This window comes from Pituophis catenifer, unplaced genomic scaffold (assembly GCF_029215685.1).
Source record: "Pituophis catenifer annectens isolate HBS135680 unplaced genomic scaffold, rPitCat1.0.hap2 SCAF_9, whole genome shotgun sequence".
Lineage (NCBI taxonomy): Eukaryota > Metazoa > Chordata > Lepidosauria > Squamata > Colubridae > Pituophis > Pituophis catenifer.
In genome coordinates, this window is record NW_027256889.1 from 17,122,816 (window position 1) to 17,138,843 (window position 16,028).

Genomic DNA, 16,028 nt, shown 5'->3' on the forward strand with positions numbered 1-16,028 from the left:
CTCTACATAAGACATTATGAGTGTACAGATTTACGAGTTGAATCCAATATTCAATGAGAGAATCTTTGCTCATGCAATCCTCTCTCCCCAGCCTGATAAAGCCCCCAACTCCACCATGCCTACTCATCCTTGGAGCCGGAAAAAAAGGGAACTCTATGATGGGAGGGTTAATTCAATCCACTAGGGACACCAACGTGAGATTTTCCCCCCAAAGAATTGTGAATATTAATTGCTTTGGATATTGAAGCAAATTTGAATATACTACTTAGGATTCCCAATCATAATAAAATATTTAAAAATTCTGGTTAACTGGAAGCTGAGTTAGTGTACATTTATCTCCTGAACCAATCCCAGTACAGCAACTATTAGCTAGCTTGTATGAACCAACTGGAAATAGGTTGCCCTGCCTGAGATTGAGGATTTACTGTTATTCAACAAACCACAATTAAACTAAATCCTGATTTAGCACATATAAACTCAGTGTAAGTCTTAGAGGATCAATGTTAATATCAATTCAGCTCCTGACTACAATTAGGATTGGTAAAATAAGATCTACATTTCATAACTGAACAAATGACGATATAATGCAAAAGCTCATTCCCTGATTAAGAAATCAGAATGATTATATTCGTAAATTGTTAAATTCCTATGGTCCAATATTTTTAGTGTTTTTTATTTTTACCACTGTAATCTAAACAAACCCTTAAAATTATCAGCATGAAACTAAAGACAGATTAGACAATCAAGAGTTACTCAAAGTAACTCTTCAAGAGATGAAGCAGAAACTTTACTTGATATATACATATTGGCTCCACTCTGCCAAGAAGTAGCTAAGGTTGTAATGACTAAATTTTGGAAAATTTATCTTGCTCATAGCTGATACATGTATTTTTACAGCAGTACCCATTCTGAAATGGCCTCTTAGTAAATAGCCTAAGCAACATATAATCTGTTTCTGTCCTATATAGTAGTAGCCTTGGTACTGTAACTGTGCAAAATATGACTTTTTCTTTACTCCTACTTTTGCACTGTTCATATTAGAACCATATGTCAAATGAATCACTTAGAGGAGAAATGCTTGTTATTCTTGACTTCAAAGCAAGATATTTTCATATTTTAATGTGGAAGTTGTTCCACAGAAAGATTCTCTCACAGATGTACTTCTACAGTCTCAACATTTTATTTCATGTGTATCGTTAATAAATTATACTGTCAATCTCAGAAGAGTTATGTGCCATCATACATCTTTTAAGCAGGGCTATATAACCTTAAGTGAAATCCAGTCTTTTGAGAAGGACTACAGCAAAAAACAAAACAAGATGGGTAAACCTAATAGTGTAATAATAAAATATCTTAGGGTCATATTTGGGCTGCACAAATTGGGTTTTTCTCATTTATTCAAATAATTTAGAAAAAAGGGGAAGGGGCTCTAAATACAAACCACTGAATTACTGTAGTTTGCTGCAAGCCCAACAAAGAATCTAAAGCAAACAGGAAATTGCAAAATATTCTATTCTAGTTATAATCACAAAACCGTTTTTCAGCCCTGACAAGACTCCTTGAACTGATGAGGCACATCCCCCAAATCTAAATTTTTAAATATCACATTGCGTGTATTTTTGAAGATTTCTAGAAATTATGCTGTAATACAATACATTCTGCTGACCCTGAATACAAAGGTAGTCCTCATTTAACAAACGTAATTGGGTCTGGAATTTCCATTGTTTAACTCAGGGGTCCCCAACCGGGGGTGCGAGGCGATATTCCAGGGGGTGCAAAAACTTGGGTTTCAAAATTATAGTGTATATGCATAATTATATACATATAATTATTTACTTTTGTAAGGGGTGAGAGAATATATCAGAAGCATTCAAGGGGCGCGGGGTATAAGACAAGATTGGGAACCCCTGGCTTAATTGAAGGGCCAATTTATCAGGAAAAATGCCATGTGACCACATCAGTTAGCAAGGCAGTTCCAGTAATGATGGTTGTGGTTGTTAGGCTAGGACCTCATGCTTCAACTGTTCCCTATCCCGCTATCTCCTCCCATATATCTCTGCCCTTTTGACTGGCTCTGCACTCTGCCACCTCCCACCACCTCCTTTTGACTTTCATTTTCTTCCTAATTCAGGCGTGTCAAAGTCATGGCCCGCGGGCCGGATGCGTCACACACTGGCCATGCCCACCCCGTTTAGCAAAGGGGGGAGGAAGTCACGATACGTCATCACGTGACGACGCAAGTTTGACACCCGTCCTAATTGATCCTTCATTAAACAGCTGCTGGTCATGCAAGACTTTGCTCTTTTTTTTTTTAATAGCAACCAAAATTCAGGTCTTAAAGAACTTTCCAAAAAAGGTACCTAGGTTTATCTGCAGTGGGAGACTATTCTATAACTGAAGGGAAGCCAGCAAAAATGATGTTTTAGTGTCCTCATCAGCTACATTTGTGGCACAGGTAAAGCTGACTACCCCTTGGCTGTTCACTTATAATGTGATAGGTAAGCAAGCAATGAAGACTTTACTAAGTTCTCAGAAAGAGAACTGTGTCAAACCTGGTTGTAAGCACACAGCCCTTTTGTCATCATATTTGCACAGTTGATACAGGTAATAGTACTATCATCAATGGAAAGTTAGCCTGCTTTTCACCATGATTGCCATATTCTCAAAAAAGATGCTATCTTAATTATATACCACTGACACCCACCATTTGATAGGCAGGAATCTCCTATACAATTGAATAATTTCTCATTTCTAAATGTGGTGGAAGTATTATTCAAGTCATTCATATGCCATTTTATTCTGTGCATGATGACTTAGACAAATTACTGTATATCTATACGACTAAAAATGACTGCTTCATTCTTGAAGAGATTCAGAGTGGAGAAGGAATTCCAAATTCCATAATTGTATTCCCAGATTCTTTCCCCTCCTCCTTCATTTATAAAGAGTGCTTTGATGCAAACAAGCACCAACAAAACCTCAGAGTGCCTAACTATGGAAGTAGCAGTATCTATGGGCACTTAAATGAAATAGGAACTTAATCGCAACAAAGGAGAATTCTGAGTTAAATGATGCCTCTAGGAAAAAGCCTTCCTGCCTTGTGCAAGCTCACGTTACTACAACGCACATCAATTTGGGCAGGCTGGGTTTTTCTGTTACATTTAAAGAAACATAGTAAGATAGAGAAATCTAGACATATGAGAAATAAGAAATGTGAATCCCCAGGGCACAGCCATCTACAATCTAAATCAGGGGTCTCCAACCTTGGCAACTTTAAGACTTGTGGACTTCAACTCCCAGAGCAAAGCTGGCTGAGGAACTCTGGGAGTTGAAGTCCACAAGTCTTAAAAGTTGCCAAGGTTGGAGACCCCTGATCTAAATGATAACCTCAATGCACCAAGCATTTCCAGGGTAAATTTGGGATGAGCAAAAGAGACTATCACCTGAAAGATGTTGTGTTGGGCTTGAAAATCCTCTGCATGCTTACTGACCATCTAGGCAATGAGATACAGAGTTGTGTCTTTTAACACTCACAAAAACTCAACTTTTCTCTGCAGATAAAATAAAGAAAAAAAATCTTTCCAACTCAGTGACTTTACGATTCAGTTTCCTTTGTAAATCTTTTCGGAAATCGGTTGTACTATGTAACAAGTATTGCTTACTCCTACATAACTGTAGTTATTTGGGCTTATCGGAGAGCTTGCAGTGCTCCAGAGGTCTGAGGGTTAGGTGGATAACACTAGGATTGGCCTGTGGGAGAAGAAAAGGCCTAGGTTCATTTGGGAAGTTGGTAGCAAAAGCTTTCCTTACCTAACAACAAAAGAAGCCCTGATATTGCCCCCCAAAGAGTCTGGAACTGGAGAAATGACACAGGAAGGGAGCTGACCTCCAAATTACTTTAATCTAGCACTATTATTTTGGGACCCTTCCTGCATTCATTTCCCAGGATCCTACATGCAGTTATGAGTGGAGACCTCTATAGATTCTTCTGATTTCTCAAAGAAAGGATCCACACCCAGGGGTGGGCTGCTGGGAGTTCACATGGTTTTGGGAGAACCTCTAGCTAAGATTCTGTGCAGTTCGGAGAACCCCCAAATCCCACTCCTGGCTGGCCCCGCCCCTCCCCTCCCTGGAGTCCCCACGTGGCTCATTTTGGATGCAGGTTAAGTGCATGGGCGTGCAGAGGCTCGGGAAGGGCGAAAAAACGGACGTTGCCTTACCTGAACGTCCCTTTTAGGAGTGCTGCGACCACTGTCCATGGCTGGGACTACACTTCAGATCTTGACAGTAACTGAGTGAGAGCTGTTAAACTCTCCCTGCTAGGACACGCCTCCAGTCCCATGATCCTCCAGTCTATCACGAAGACCCAGCAAGACTCCAAGAGAAAGGTCCAACAACGAATCCAAACACGGGAACTGGAAACATGGCAGACAGTCTGAAAGAAACTGCAACAGCAGAATAACACACAAACAAGGGAGGGAATGGACAGTGGTCGCAGCACTCCTAAAAGGGACGTTCAGGTAAGGCAACGTCCGTTTTCCAGAGTGCTGCTCACACTGTCCATGGCTGGGACATACCCAAGCTCAAGAACTAGGGTGGGAGACTGGATGCCCCGAACCCGTGTCCAAGGCTACCCTTTGTAGTACTCGGCGCCCGAAGGCAGCGTCCGAAGAAGCATATGAGTCAATCCGATAGTGACGAATAAACTGTGACACAGATGACCACGTCGCAGCCCGGCAAATCTCTTCCACCGAGGCTTGTGTCGCCCACGCAGCGGAAGTAGCCGCGCTGCGGGTGGAGTGTGGTAGGATCCTACCCGGAACAGGCCTTCCTGACAACTCATACGCCAATGAGATACACGCCTTGAGCCACCTGCCGACTGTAGCCGCAGAGATCTTCTGTCCCATTGAGGCAGGATGGAAGGAGACCAGCAGGGCCTCCGTTTTACGAAAGGAAGAGGTCCGCCGTAGATAGATACGCAGAGCCCGCTTAACGTCAAGTTTATGCCAGCGTCGTTCCGCAGAGTTCCTCGGAGCTGGACAGAAGTCAGGCAAGGATAATTCCTGGGCTCGGTGAAAGGGAGTATTTACTTTCGGAAGGAACGTAGGGTCAAGCCTGAGAACCACCATACTGTCGCGGAAAAGACAAAGGTCCTCCCTAATAGAGAGTGCTGAGATCTCCGACACCCGACGGGCGGAAGTGATAGCCAACAGGAATGTTATCTTAAATGACAGATGTTTTAGCGTAGCTGTCCTAATAGGTTCAAATGGAGGAGCTGTCAGGGCCCGAAGCACCAGAGTGAGATCCCAGGTAGGGTATCTGTGGACCTGTGGGGGGCAGAGATTGGTCGCGCCGTGAAGAAAACCCCTGATGAGTGGGTGTCGTGAAAGAGAGTCGTAGGGAGGACACTTCAAAACGGTAGACAAGGCCGCAGTTTGTCGCCTCAGAGTCGCCGGGGCCAGACCCTTCTGAAGGCCGGAATGCAGAAATTCTAAGACCTCCTCTACCGTCGCTGAGGTGGGATCCACATGCCTCGAAGCCCCCCAAGCGCAGAAGGATCTCCAGGAAGCCTCGTAGATACGGCAAGTGGACGGTCGTCTAGCAGCCTGTATAATCTTGACAACTCCGTCCGACAGATGTGACTTTTTTAGGAGCACGCGCTCAAACGCCAAACGGCCAAGTGGAGCCACTGTGGCTCCGGATGACAGACGGCCCCTTGGAGCAGGACTACTTGGGTGGGCGGAATCACCCAGGGTGGAGACACGGAGAGAGAGAGAAGGTCTGCGTACCAGGCCCTGCGTGGCCAATTGGGTGCCACCAGGATTAGGTCCGCCTGTTCCTTCAGCAATTTCCTCACGACTCGTGATAGCAGAGGGATGGGTGGAAATGCATATAGTAGGCCCACCGGCCACTGGCAGCGCAGGGCGTCGCGGTTCTCCGCCAACGGGTCTTGGTAGCGGGATATGAAGCGTGGCAGTTGAGCGTTCTTTCGTGAAGCAAACAAGTCGATCATTGGAGTGCCGAACCTCTGGCAGATTTCTTGAAACAGGCGGGGGTGAAGCTGCCACTCCGCTGGGTCTATCCGTTCCCTGCTTAGCCAGTCGGCTCGGACATTGTCCACACCCGAGATGTGGTCCGCCTTTATCGACCTGAGATGACGCTCCACCCAGATGAACAGATGTTCCGCCTCGAACATTAGCGACTTTGATCTTGTGCCGCCTTCCTTGTTTATGTGCGCCTTTGCCGCGGTGTTGTCGGTAAGAATCAAGACGTGTCGACCCTCCACCGCCGTCTTGAAGTGACAAAGCGCCAGCCTCACCGCCCTCAGCTCGAGTAGATTTATACTGCAGCGGCTCTCCGTTGTTGACCACTGCCCCTGGGTCACAAGGCTGCCCAGGTGTGCCCCCCAGCCTCGTAGACTGGCATCCGACGTTAGGGTCAGCCTGTCCGGCTCTGTGAAGTCGCAGCCCTGTAGAATCGCCGGTGACAGCCACCAAGACATCGACAGGCGGGTCTGAGGGGGCAAGAACACCCGGTGACTCGAACTGGCGCGGCCCGATTTTTGGAAGGGAAGGAGGAACCACTGTAACGCTCGGGAGTGTCTGCGTGCCCACGGAACGATGTTGTAGCAGGACACCATTTTCCCCAGCAGTTGAGATAAGAGCGAGAGCGGAACCTTCTCCAGTGGTAGAATTTGTCGAATCAGGTCGGTGATGCTTTGAGCCCTGTCTGGAGAAAGAAAAACCTGTCCTTTGACTGAATCGATCAGGGCTCCGAGGTGAAGCAGCCTTGTAGTCGGGACGAGGTGGCTCTTTTCCAGATTTATCGAGAACCCGTGGCGTTGGAACGTGTCCAGGACTAGGGCCCGGTCGCACGATGCTTGATCTGGAGATGAAGATAGTATCAAGACATCGTCGAGATAGCACATCACTCGCACCGATTGAATACGGAGTGAGGCAGACACCACAGCCACGAGCTTGGTGAAGGTGCGAGGAGCGGAGGAGAGGCCGAAAGGCATCGCCCGGTACTGGAAATGCCTCCCTCCATACTCGAACCTCAGGAAACGTCTGTGGAGAGGGTGAACCGGAACATGCAGGTAAGCTTCTTTCAGGTCCACCGATTGGAGCAGGTCTCCAGATCGAACCCCCGCTAGTATCGACCGAAGTGAATGCATCTTGAACCTGCGGTACTCCACCGACAGGTTCAAGAGCTTTAAGTTCAGGATACCGCGCCAGCCCCCCGAGCTTTTGGGAACAAGAAAGAAAGTCGAATAGAAACCCGATCCTCGATCCGAAGGGGGGACCGGCTCTATTGCATCGATGTCCAACAGGTGAGCTATCTCCTGCAGCATCAGTTGATGTCGCTCCCCCGACGGTGGAACTGGGCAGGGGACAAAGCGACTCGGCGGAGTCCCGATAAAGTCGATAGAGAGACCAGAAGAGATGGTACGGAGAACCCAAGAGTCCTTGGCTGAAAGGGCCCACTGATGATGGAACAGTTGAAGTCTCCCTCCTATGGGCCCTGTGAGAGGCGAGTCATTTGCCCCTGCGAGACTGTCTAAAGTTGGAGCCACGAAAGGGGCGTTTAGATTGTTGCTGGAACTTGCTCCGGTCACGAAAGGAGTCCCTCCCTTGTGCCCTGTCCGGGCCGGTGAAAGAGGGTCTGCGGGAGAAAGAGCCCCCCGAGCCTTGAAAGGGACGAAAGGATGAGCGCTGGCTGTAGGGGGTGTATCTCCTTTCTGTGCGACGGTATGCCGTCGGGAGGATCTTACGCTTGTCACGATCCTCTATCAGAAGCGGGTCCAGGGCAGGCCCGAACAAATTCGGTGTCTTATATGAAGCCGATGCCAACCTCCATTTGGCCTTGAGGTCCGCCCTCCAATGTCGGAGCCAGAATAGACGTCTGGACGAGACAGATGAAGCCAAGGCCCGGGACGCAAACTTCACCGAGTTAAGCGAGGCATCCGCTGAATACTCGGTGGCAGCCACAATCTTATTTATGTCCTGGTGTATCCTAGTCTCTTCCGGAGGCAGCCTCTGTTGGAGTTGTTTCAACCAAATCAGTGTGGCCCTATTGAAGAAGGAAGTAGCGGTCGCCGTCCTGATCGCCCAGGCGACCGCTTGGTGAGACCTCCGGAAGGCTAGCTCAGCTCTGCGGTCCTCAGACTTAAGACCATCTAGAGAGTCAGTAGATACTAAGGAGTTGGAGGCCAAAGACGCCACAGGTGGATCTACAGCAGGAAGGGCCAGGAGATCCTCCAATTCGGGTGCTGAACAGTACAACTTCCTGTCCAGGGTGCTGGGCGATGTCAGAGATCCGGGTTGCCCCCAAGGTGACTGAAGAACGTCCAGGAACAGGCGGGGGCACGGGATCACCTCCCTGTCCTGTTTAGCGGACATGAACAAGGCATCGTGGGGTCCCGCGGACGCGCTAGCGCCAGATGGGTCCACGCCAGGGGTGTTGAAATTGGTGGTAAGGCGAGCCTTGTGCAGTAGCGATTTAAACATCGACGGACGGAATAACCCCGTGAAAGCCGGGGAATCCGGTGGCAAGTCCTCATCGTCCGAAAATTCGATATCCTCTGGGCATTCTTCACCATGGTCAGAGTCAGCCCTGGAGGAGGAGGCAGAGTGTTTCCTATCAGCTCGGGCCGAGGTAACCTGATGACCCAGTTGAGCAGGCTGAGCCGAGGAAGAGGCTGGTGGAGGCAGGGACGCTTGTTGCATTCCGGCAGCCAAGAACGAAGAAAATGCAGAGGTGAAGAATGCTTGCATGTCCATAGGTGACGGGGCAAGCGTTCCATCGGGACCACGAAGCCCAGCTGCAGTAGGGGTAAATGTGGCCTCAGGTGGATGACAGACTGGTCTCTGGGAGGGAGTGATCCCCGCCCTAGAAACATCTGGCAGTGATTGAGAGACACCTTTGACAAGGTGTAACTGCTGGGCTTGATGCGCAGCCGAGATGACATTTCTCTCTGGAGATGAGGTTGGTGAACCCGAAGACAAGTAATCCCGGACGACCGGGTTGTGAGAAGATGCGCTTGTGCCCAGGCCCACTTCTGCCACAGCCGCCAACCTTGCTTTGTCCCACTGTTTCTCAAGTGCGTTGTGGCGGCGTTGAGCGTCTCTGTCCAAGCCCTTGGCAGCTTTGGGCTTCCGAGAGGTGTGGCTGGAAGGCAATGAGTGTTTCTTGGACGTCTTTTTGGCCCGCTTGGCCGGACTGTGTGGCGGACTGTGGGCTGGTTCCGAGTCGGAGGATAAGGCATGGTCAGCCATGTCGACAATATGCTCAGACCGACCAAGGAGGCACAGGACTGGCAGGTGAGTTCGAGGCCTGGGACCAGAAGTAGGCCACAGATGCCCAATGTCTTTCACTTGAAGTATTTGGTTCTTTTTTTTTTTTTTTTTTTTTTTTAAGGTTAATAAGTAATACTATGCCCAACGAGGAGGAAACAATTAAATCTGAACTGTTTTTTTCTTTTTTCTTTTTTCTTTTTTTTTTTTTTTTTTTTTTTTTTTTTTTTTGTTTTGAAATATAACTATATACAAAAACTATGAATAAGACTAGTGAAGGCTAAGGGCTTCAGGCCGAGAATAAACTGCAGTCGTAGGCTGGTGGTATAAACAGCTTGCTGCCAGGCCTCAAACCTCTAAAAGGCCAAACTCCGCCCTTCCAACGGCAGTAAAAATGGCGGGCTCGAAGACTCAGGTAAAATGGCGGGCGCTCAGCCTTGCCTTCCAATGGCGCCCGCCGCTGTCTTCAGGCCCAAGCCAGGTAGCCCGCTCGCCGCTAAGTAGCCCTCCGGGGCGATCCTGACCTGGTCGGCAGGAACACAGACGAGCGGAGGGCGCACTCCAAGATGACGCTCCTCCGGCTGCGAGGCTAAGCGGCGAATCTGATATGGCGGCAAGCCTGCGCGCCGAAGCCCCTTCTCACGCAGCCGCCAGGAATTAGGAGAACGGGGAGCGCACTTTGATCGTGACGCTGCCCCGAAGCCGCCGCCGATGTTCTGAGGCAGTGGGGAGAGCGACAAGCCTGCACGCTCAACCCCTCGCTCGCGGCCACAGTAGCTTGCCGGATCCGCCCCGAAGAGTCGGAATCCGGCGGCTGCGACGCTCCAGGCGTGGGCGGCCCGAAACGGACTCACCGCACGCACCAGCAGCCAGAAGATAGGTTTCCCGAAAAAAAAGGAAATAATCAAAAATAAAGAAATAAAAGCCTAGCGAGAAAAAGAAACAGGGAGAGAGCAAATTCTGAAGGATTTAAGCCTAAATTAGCACAGCTCTGGAAATTCACTTCAGTTCTTGCCAGTAACTGAGTGATAGACTGGAGAATCATGGGACTGGAGGCGTGTCCTAGCAGGGAGAGTTTAACAGCTCTCACTCAGTTACTGTCAAGATCTGAAGTGTAGTCCCAGCCATGGACAGTGTGAGCAGCACTCTGGAAAACGGGCCTATCAGAAGTTCGGGAAGGCTGGAAATGGGCCCGTTTCCAGCCTCCAGAGGGCGTCCGGAGCCTGGGGAGACCATTTTAGCCCTCCCAGAGGCTTGAGGAAAGCCTCTGGAGCCCGGGGAGGGCAAAAATGCTCCCCCTGCCACGGTGCAGGAGGCCAACTAGGCCACGCTTGGCCACACCCACCCAACAACCGGGCAGAGAACCCCTTGCTAAAATTTTTGAAGCTCACCTCCGTCCACACCCCAACCCTGGTGTTATCCCCCTAACCCTCAGACCTGCAGCACTGCAAGCTCTCAGGTAAGCACAAATGACTACGTTTATGTAGGAGTGAGCAACACTTGTACATAGTGCAACTGATTTCTGAAGAGATTTACAGAAATATTACACTGGAAGGAAACTGAATCCTAGAATCACTGAATTGGAAAAATTATTTCCTTTATTTTAATGAGGATCAAATAACCTGGTACCTCTGCATATACTATGTATTAAATCCTATTGAAGTTAACAGGATTAATAACAAACGACTAGGAATTATAGTCCAAAACATCTGGAGTGCTTATCCATGTCCCTGAACAGCAAGGAATTAGGAAATCTGTTCAGCAACCAATCCTGGAAATAATTTGGAAATTCTAATAGATTATGTAATGTTACCTACCATTTAGATATACAAATCTAAATGCACAATATTCTGCTTTAAATGGAAGTCACTCCACTAAGAGAAACTTAATCCCAACTACAAGCAACTACTCCAACTACTATCTTAGAATAGGAATAGGAAAGAGTAGAATAGAGTAAACTGGAGTAGAGTAGAGTAGAGTAGAGTAGAGTAGAGTAGAGTACAGTAGGACAGAAAACAGAGTTGGAAGGGACCTTGGAGGTCTTCTAGTCCAACCCCCTGCTTAGGCAGGTACCATTTCAGACAAATGGTTATCTAATCTCTTCTTAAAAACTTCCAGTGCTATTTCATCAGTCTCTTCTGTAGTCAAAACTAGGATATACAATGACTATTAGCTATGCCAACTGGGAAGACTATATAGAGAACGAGGTATTGTGAAGCAAAGCAGCTGATCATGGAAGAAATACTTTCTTTTTAGTAAGTATCTGAGAAGGATGTTACCTGCCCTTCATTCCATTACTGGTATGAACATTAAGCTTCTCTGCACTCTGCATCCCTCTAAAGTGAAGTGTTTTATCTAAATGACTGAAATGTTTAATGTTGACTACCTTTCCAAAGAGGCTCCTAGTAAACCTTTTAAACATATAGTAAGGGGCTTTGCAAAACACCAAGCTCTTTTGCATTTTGTTCTCAAAACTACCATTGAGAGGTGCACTATTCTGAAAGCCAAACACTCTAGTATAAGTGGAAGAAACCAATTCCAGGTCAGCAGCTTAAAACTCATTTGAGATGCTGGGGGTAATCTCTTGAGGAGAAACTTGGCATAAAGCCGAGGCACTAAACAGCTTTTTCACACATTACAAAGGCTGTCCTTTGAGGAGCAGGAAAGAACTATACATATGAAGCCATTAGCCTACTAATTATTCTCTTCACAAAAGATATAGTGAGGGCCATAAATAGGGAACTATATATGTGATGGTCCATCATATTACCATCTATCGCATGTAGATCAGGAATAGCACCAAAATATGAATAGTATAGCCTCTTCATCATAATTTAGGTGCTAGGCACATACCGATATAACTTTATCATTTAGAGACTTTTTTAAAAAACTAAAGATGCAACAATTGACCACATCTGAATGAATTTTCTCATCTGCAAAAAAAAAAAATCAAGTTAACCAGGTTAATACAGTTAGCTAATGGAGTTCGGCTCTAGCAGAAATTAAATCAATTGTACAATGCAATAGAAGTTTCATACTGTGAGCTTAATACAAAAAATAAATAAATAGCAGAACCAAAAGTTAACACATACCTCTTATACTTCAGGCAAAATTCTTCCACTTAAGTAAAAAAAAAAAAATTCAGTAGTCTAGAATTCCATGGTGCAAGAGGGTTTTTCCCAATTTTTCCAAGATACAGTAATGCACAATAAAGTATCCCGTTTTGCCTCCCTTATCTAATTTTTTGACTCACCGGTAAGCTAGAGGGTCTTGACTGCAGATTCAAAGTCACATCTTCTTGCCCTTTACTGGAAGCCATTGACGTGGCAGACGACCCATGGGAGCCAAATGAATCCTGTGACAACTCCTAGAATATAAGACCAACCAGTGGGGGGGAAAACCCACAGAAATATTATTTTTACCTCAGTCTAAATTATGGTACAGTCATCTGTCTTCCTTGGCTCTCTTCAATCGCCCCAAGTGGTGACAACAGTTAGATAGTATTATAAACAACTGCAGAAGTTAAAAATTAGTGTAACCCAATAGTGCTAAAAACCCTTCCTAACTTCCCATGTTGGGTCACTATTTCTTGCTCTTGCATAGTAAATGACATCAGTAAGTAGCCAAGGAGCAAAATATTGATGGTACATCCAATCAACCAGATAAGAAGATTGTCAATCAATCCAGGATCAGCAAGCATATATTTTTGTGTTTTCTCTCTGAGCCGCCAATGTGTGTGTGTCTGTATTTTTAAAAAAAAACCTACACACAATGAATAAAATTTAACAAATAACCTGCCATTTTGTGCTTCTTGGAAACACAGCAAGCATTCAACGGTTAACTCACTGCCCCCTTCTGATCCCTACTCCAGAGATATGGTGAAGACAGTGCAAATGTCTGAATCTTTCTTTTTCTCTTGCCTTAAAGGTAGAGGTTTTGGAAGACCTACTCAAGACCTCTGCTGCAACAATTCACCATGCAGAGAAAACTAATATGCGGTGGTATTAGCCTTCCCAAGCTTTATGCCTTTCAAGGTCAGCAAGTACAGTGTTCCAGAAACCGCCCTAGTTTGCAAAGATGCACATGGAAGAGTTGAACAGACAAGCTCCAATTTCTTCAAATCACCCGTTTCATTTTCCTCCATTGTGGTTTTGCATTACTCTAAGAATCCTCACTTCTCCTCACATTAAAACTGTGGTGTTCCAATTCAAGTACTTCTTTGCTACTTGTCATGTAACACCTCTCTTTGAAAGTAAGGTAAAGAAGGACAAGTGTCACATGGTAAATGAGGAGGGGAAAAAATGTTAAAAATCCCCACTCTGCCCCATCAAAAACTTGGGAATCATCTCGCCTGAATTGCTTTACAGATATGTTTGACAGGATAAATTACAGCTGTACCAGGTCAGGAGATGGTACTAAAAGGAGAACAATGTATGCCTCTTTGAGCTCCTAAAAGAAAAGGCAGGATATGCATTGATGTATCTAAATCAGGTTGCACTTGATAGAGTACTTTTTGCCTGTGGGCTATCACAGACGAACAGTGAAAGGTGGTGTTTTTGTTTGGTGTGGGTAAATTGGCTTTCTGCCTGGTTACCGACAAATGGACTACTCAGGTATTGATACGTAACTGTGTTCTCAAATATTTAAGGCAGTGTTTCTTAACCGTGGCAACTTTAAGATGTGTGGACTTCAACTCCCAGAATTCCCCAGCCAGCAAAGGAGTAACTCATCTCTTTGCCAAGCTGCATTTCTTTCTATTTCCACTTGAAGAGCAGAAAAGGTATTAATAGGTCTGACCCAGAACCCGAGCTACTGTGTAGCTGTCTAGTTTTCCAGAAATACCTATCAAAGGATTGGGGCAGAGGAATGGGGCAGTTCATGGAAGACAAACCTACCTGTGGAGGTGGGAAGCGCTGCTGAGAATACGCCGCCGGCTGCTGTGACTGAGACGGAGGGTATGTTGCCGATGGCTGGGCGAGCGCCGAGGTAGCAGACTGCTGAGCTTGCTGCTGCTGCTGCTGGTAAGGGGACTGGGACTGCTGCTGAGAGTAGGCAGTCTGACCCTGGGGGTGTTGCTGCTGGCCTGGGGTTGGCTGCTGGGGATATGGAGATGGGGACTGCTGGTGGGATGGTTGTGGCTGTGGCTGGGAATAGGGGGGCTGGGATGACTGAAGCTGAGGAGGCTGAGACTGAGTCTGCGTTTGCTGATAAGAGGGCTGAGCATGTGGGGCCTGAGTGGGGGGCTGCTGGGCATAAGAAGGCTGTTGCTGGGGGTGCGGACTCTGCTGGTTGTAATAAGGGGTCTGACTCTGCTGCCCGTATCCAGTAGGGCCCTGCTGTCCATAAGGCGGTATCTGTTTGGGAGAGAAATCAATGTCGATCAGGAAGATGCTGAAGAATAGAGCTGAGAGAGACACATTACAGGGAGTCCTTGACTTATGACCATTCATTTAACATCAGTTTGAAGTTACAGCAGCCTCGTACTTGACTTATGACCCATCCTCGAAGTTACAACAGTGCAACCACGTGACTGCGCTTGGCAACTAGCTCGCATTTATAATTGTCTTCCGGTCACGCGATCATGGTTTGCGACCTTCCCAGAGGTCTTCCAGCAATTTAATTGGGGAAGCCAGATTTGCTTAATGACCATGGTAAAAATGGTCATAAAATTGGTCCCGGACATGTGATGACTTGCTTTAATGACCGCATCACTTAGTGACCAAAATTCCAGTCCCAACTATGATGCGAAGTCATAAACTATCTGCACTCTTGCCTGGAAGTTTTCAGATATTAGTTATGACTATTAATTACATTATGATCATAATATTGTAAACAGAGGATGGTCACAACTGTTCTATTACAGGGACAGGAAATATTCTGTCCTATTTAGCGCACCTGCCTTTGCCCAACTGGCACCTTCCAGATGTAATTTCTTCATTGCTTACAATAATGTAACTCTCTTAATTCAGTCATCTTAACTGAAAGCTGCACAGTAATAGTAAATAAATGAATTTAGTGACACAACTGAGATATGATCATTTACCAACCCGTTCACTCAAAACCAATATTTAAGGTTCTGAGATCTAGTCCGTTTATGGAAAATGTGCGTATGTTTTCAGAGGACTGCATACTCCCTCTTTACCTGCTGTGCATAAGAGACGGTGCCCATTGCAGTTTGCGTCCTGCTTAGAGTTCCCACTGGATATCTCTGGGGAGTCTGTGGCCCATATGGCTGTCCTGGGTATCCATGGCCTTGTTGCTGCCCTGACTGAGGTCCCTGCTGTTGTGTGTATAGGTTGTTTCCTCCATAAGGCTGAGGTCTCATCTTCCCCATCTGATCCATTGGACTGGATGGCTAGGAAAGAAAATCAGAGTAAGTTATAAAATATCCAATTGCTATAGAAGCTATCTAATAATATCGCCACTTACTTGTGAAGAACTCTAAAAGAGCCAACCAAAAGAAAAGTAAAAGAAAGGTAAACAAGCCTTTAACTGTCATTAAAATTCAACAGGAAAGCAGAAGAAAAAAGATACCTTTTGAAATTTTTATTTGTTCTGGAGATATACAGAGCCCTAGAATAAGTTACTATGGCACACCTTCTTCGACTTGATGCCCTCCAGATTTTGAGGGTTACAATTCCTAGCCAATAAAAATCAAAATTCCCTGGTGCTGCTGATTGGGAATTAAAGGAGTGGTGGAAAGAAGGAATAGATTCACATAGTTGCACTCAATTT

The 16,028-nt window shown here is 46.3% G+C and overlaps 1 protein-coding gene across 1 annotated transcript in view; it reads right to left on the reverse strand.

Annotated features, from left to right (window-relative positions):
- ARID1A (AT-rich interaction domain 1A) overlaps positions 1-16,028 on the reverse strand; it is a 92,143-nt gene that overhangs the window by 46,305 nt on the left and 29,810 nt on the right. The window contains exons 2-4 of the mRNA XM_070949897.1: positions 15,436-15,648; positions 14,189-14,647; positions 12,547-12,660 (exon numbers count right to left, since the gene is read on the reverse strand). Of these exons, the coding sequence (XP_070805998.1) occupies positions 12,547-12,660; positions 14,189-14,647; positions 15,436-15,648 (786 nt within the window). The remainder of the gene's footprint in view (positions 1-12,546; positions 12,661-14,188; positions 14,648-15,435; positions 15,649-16,028) is intronic.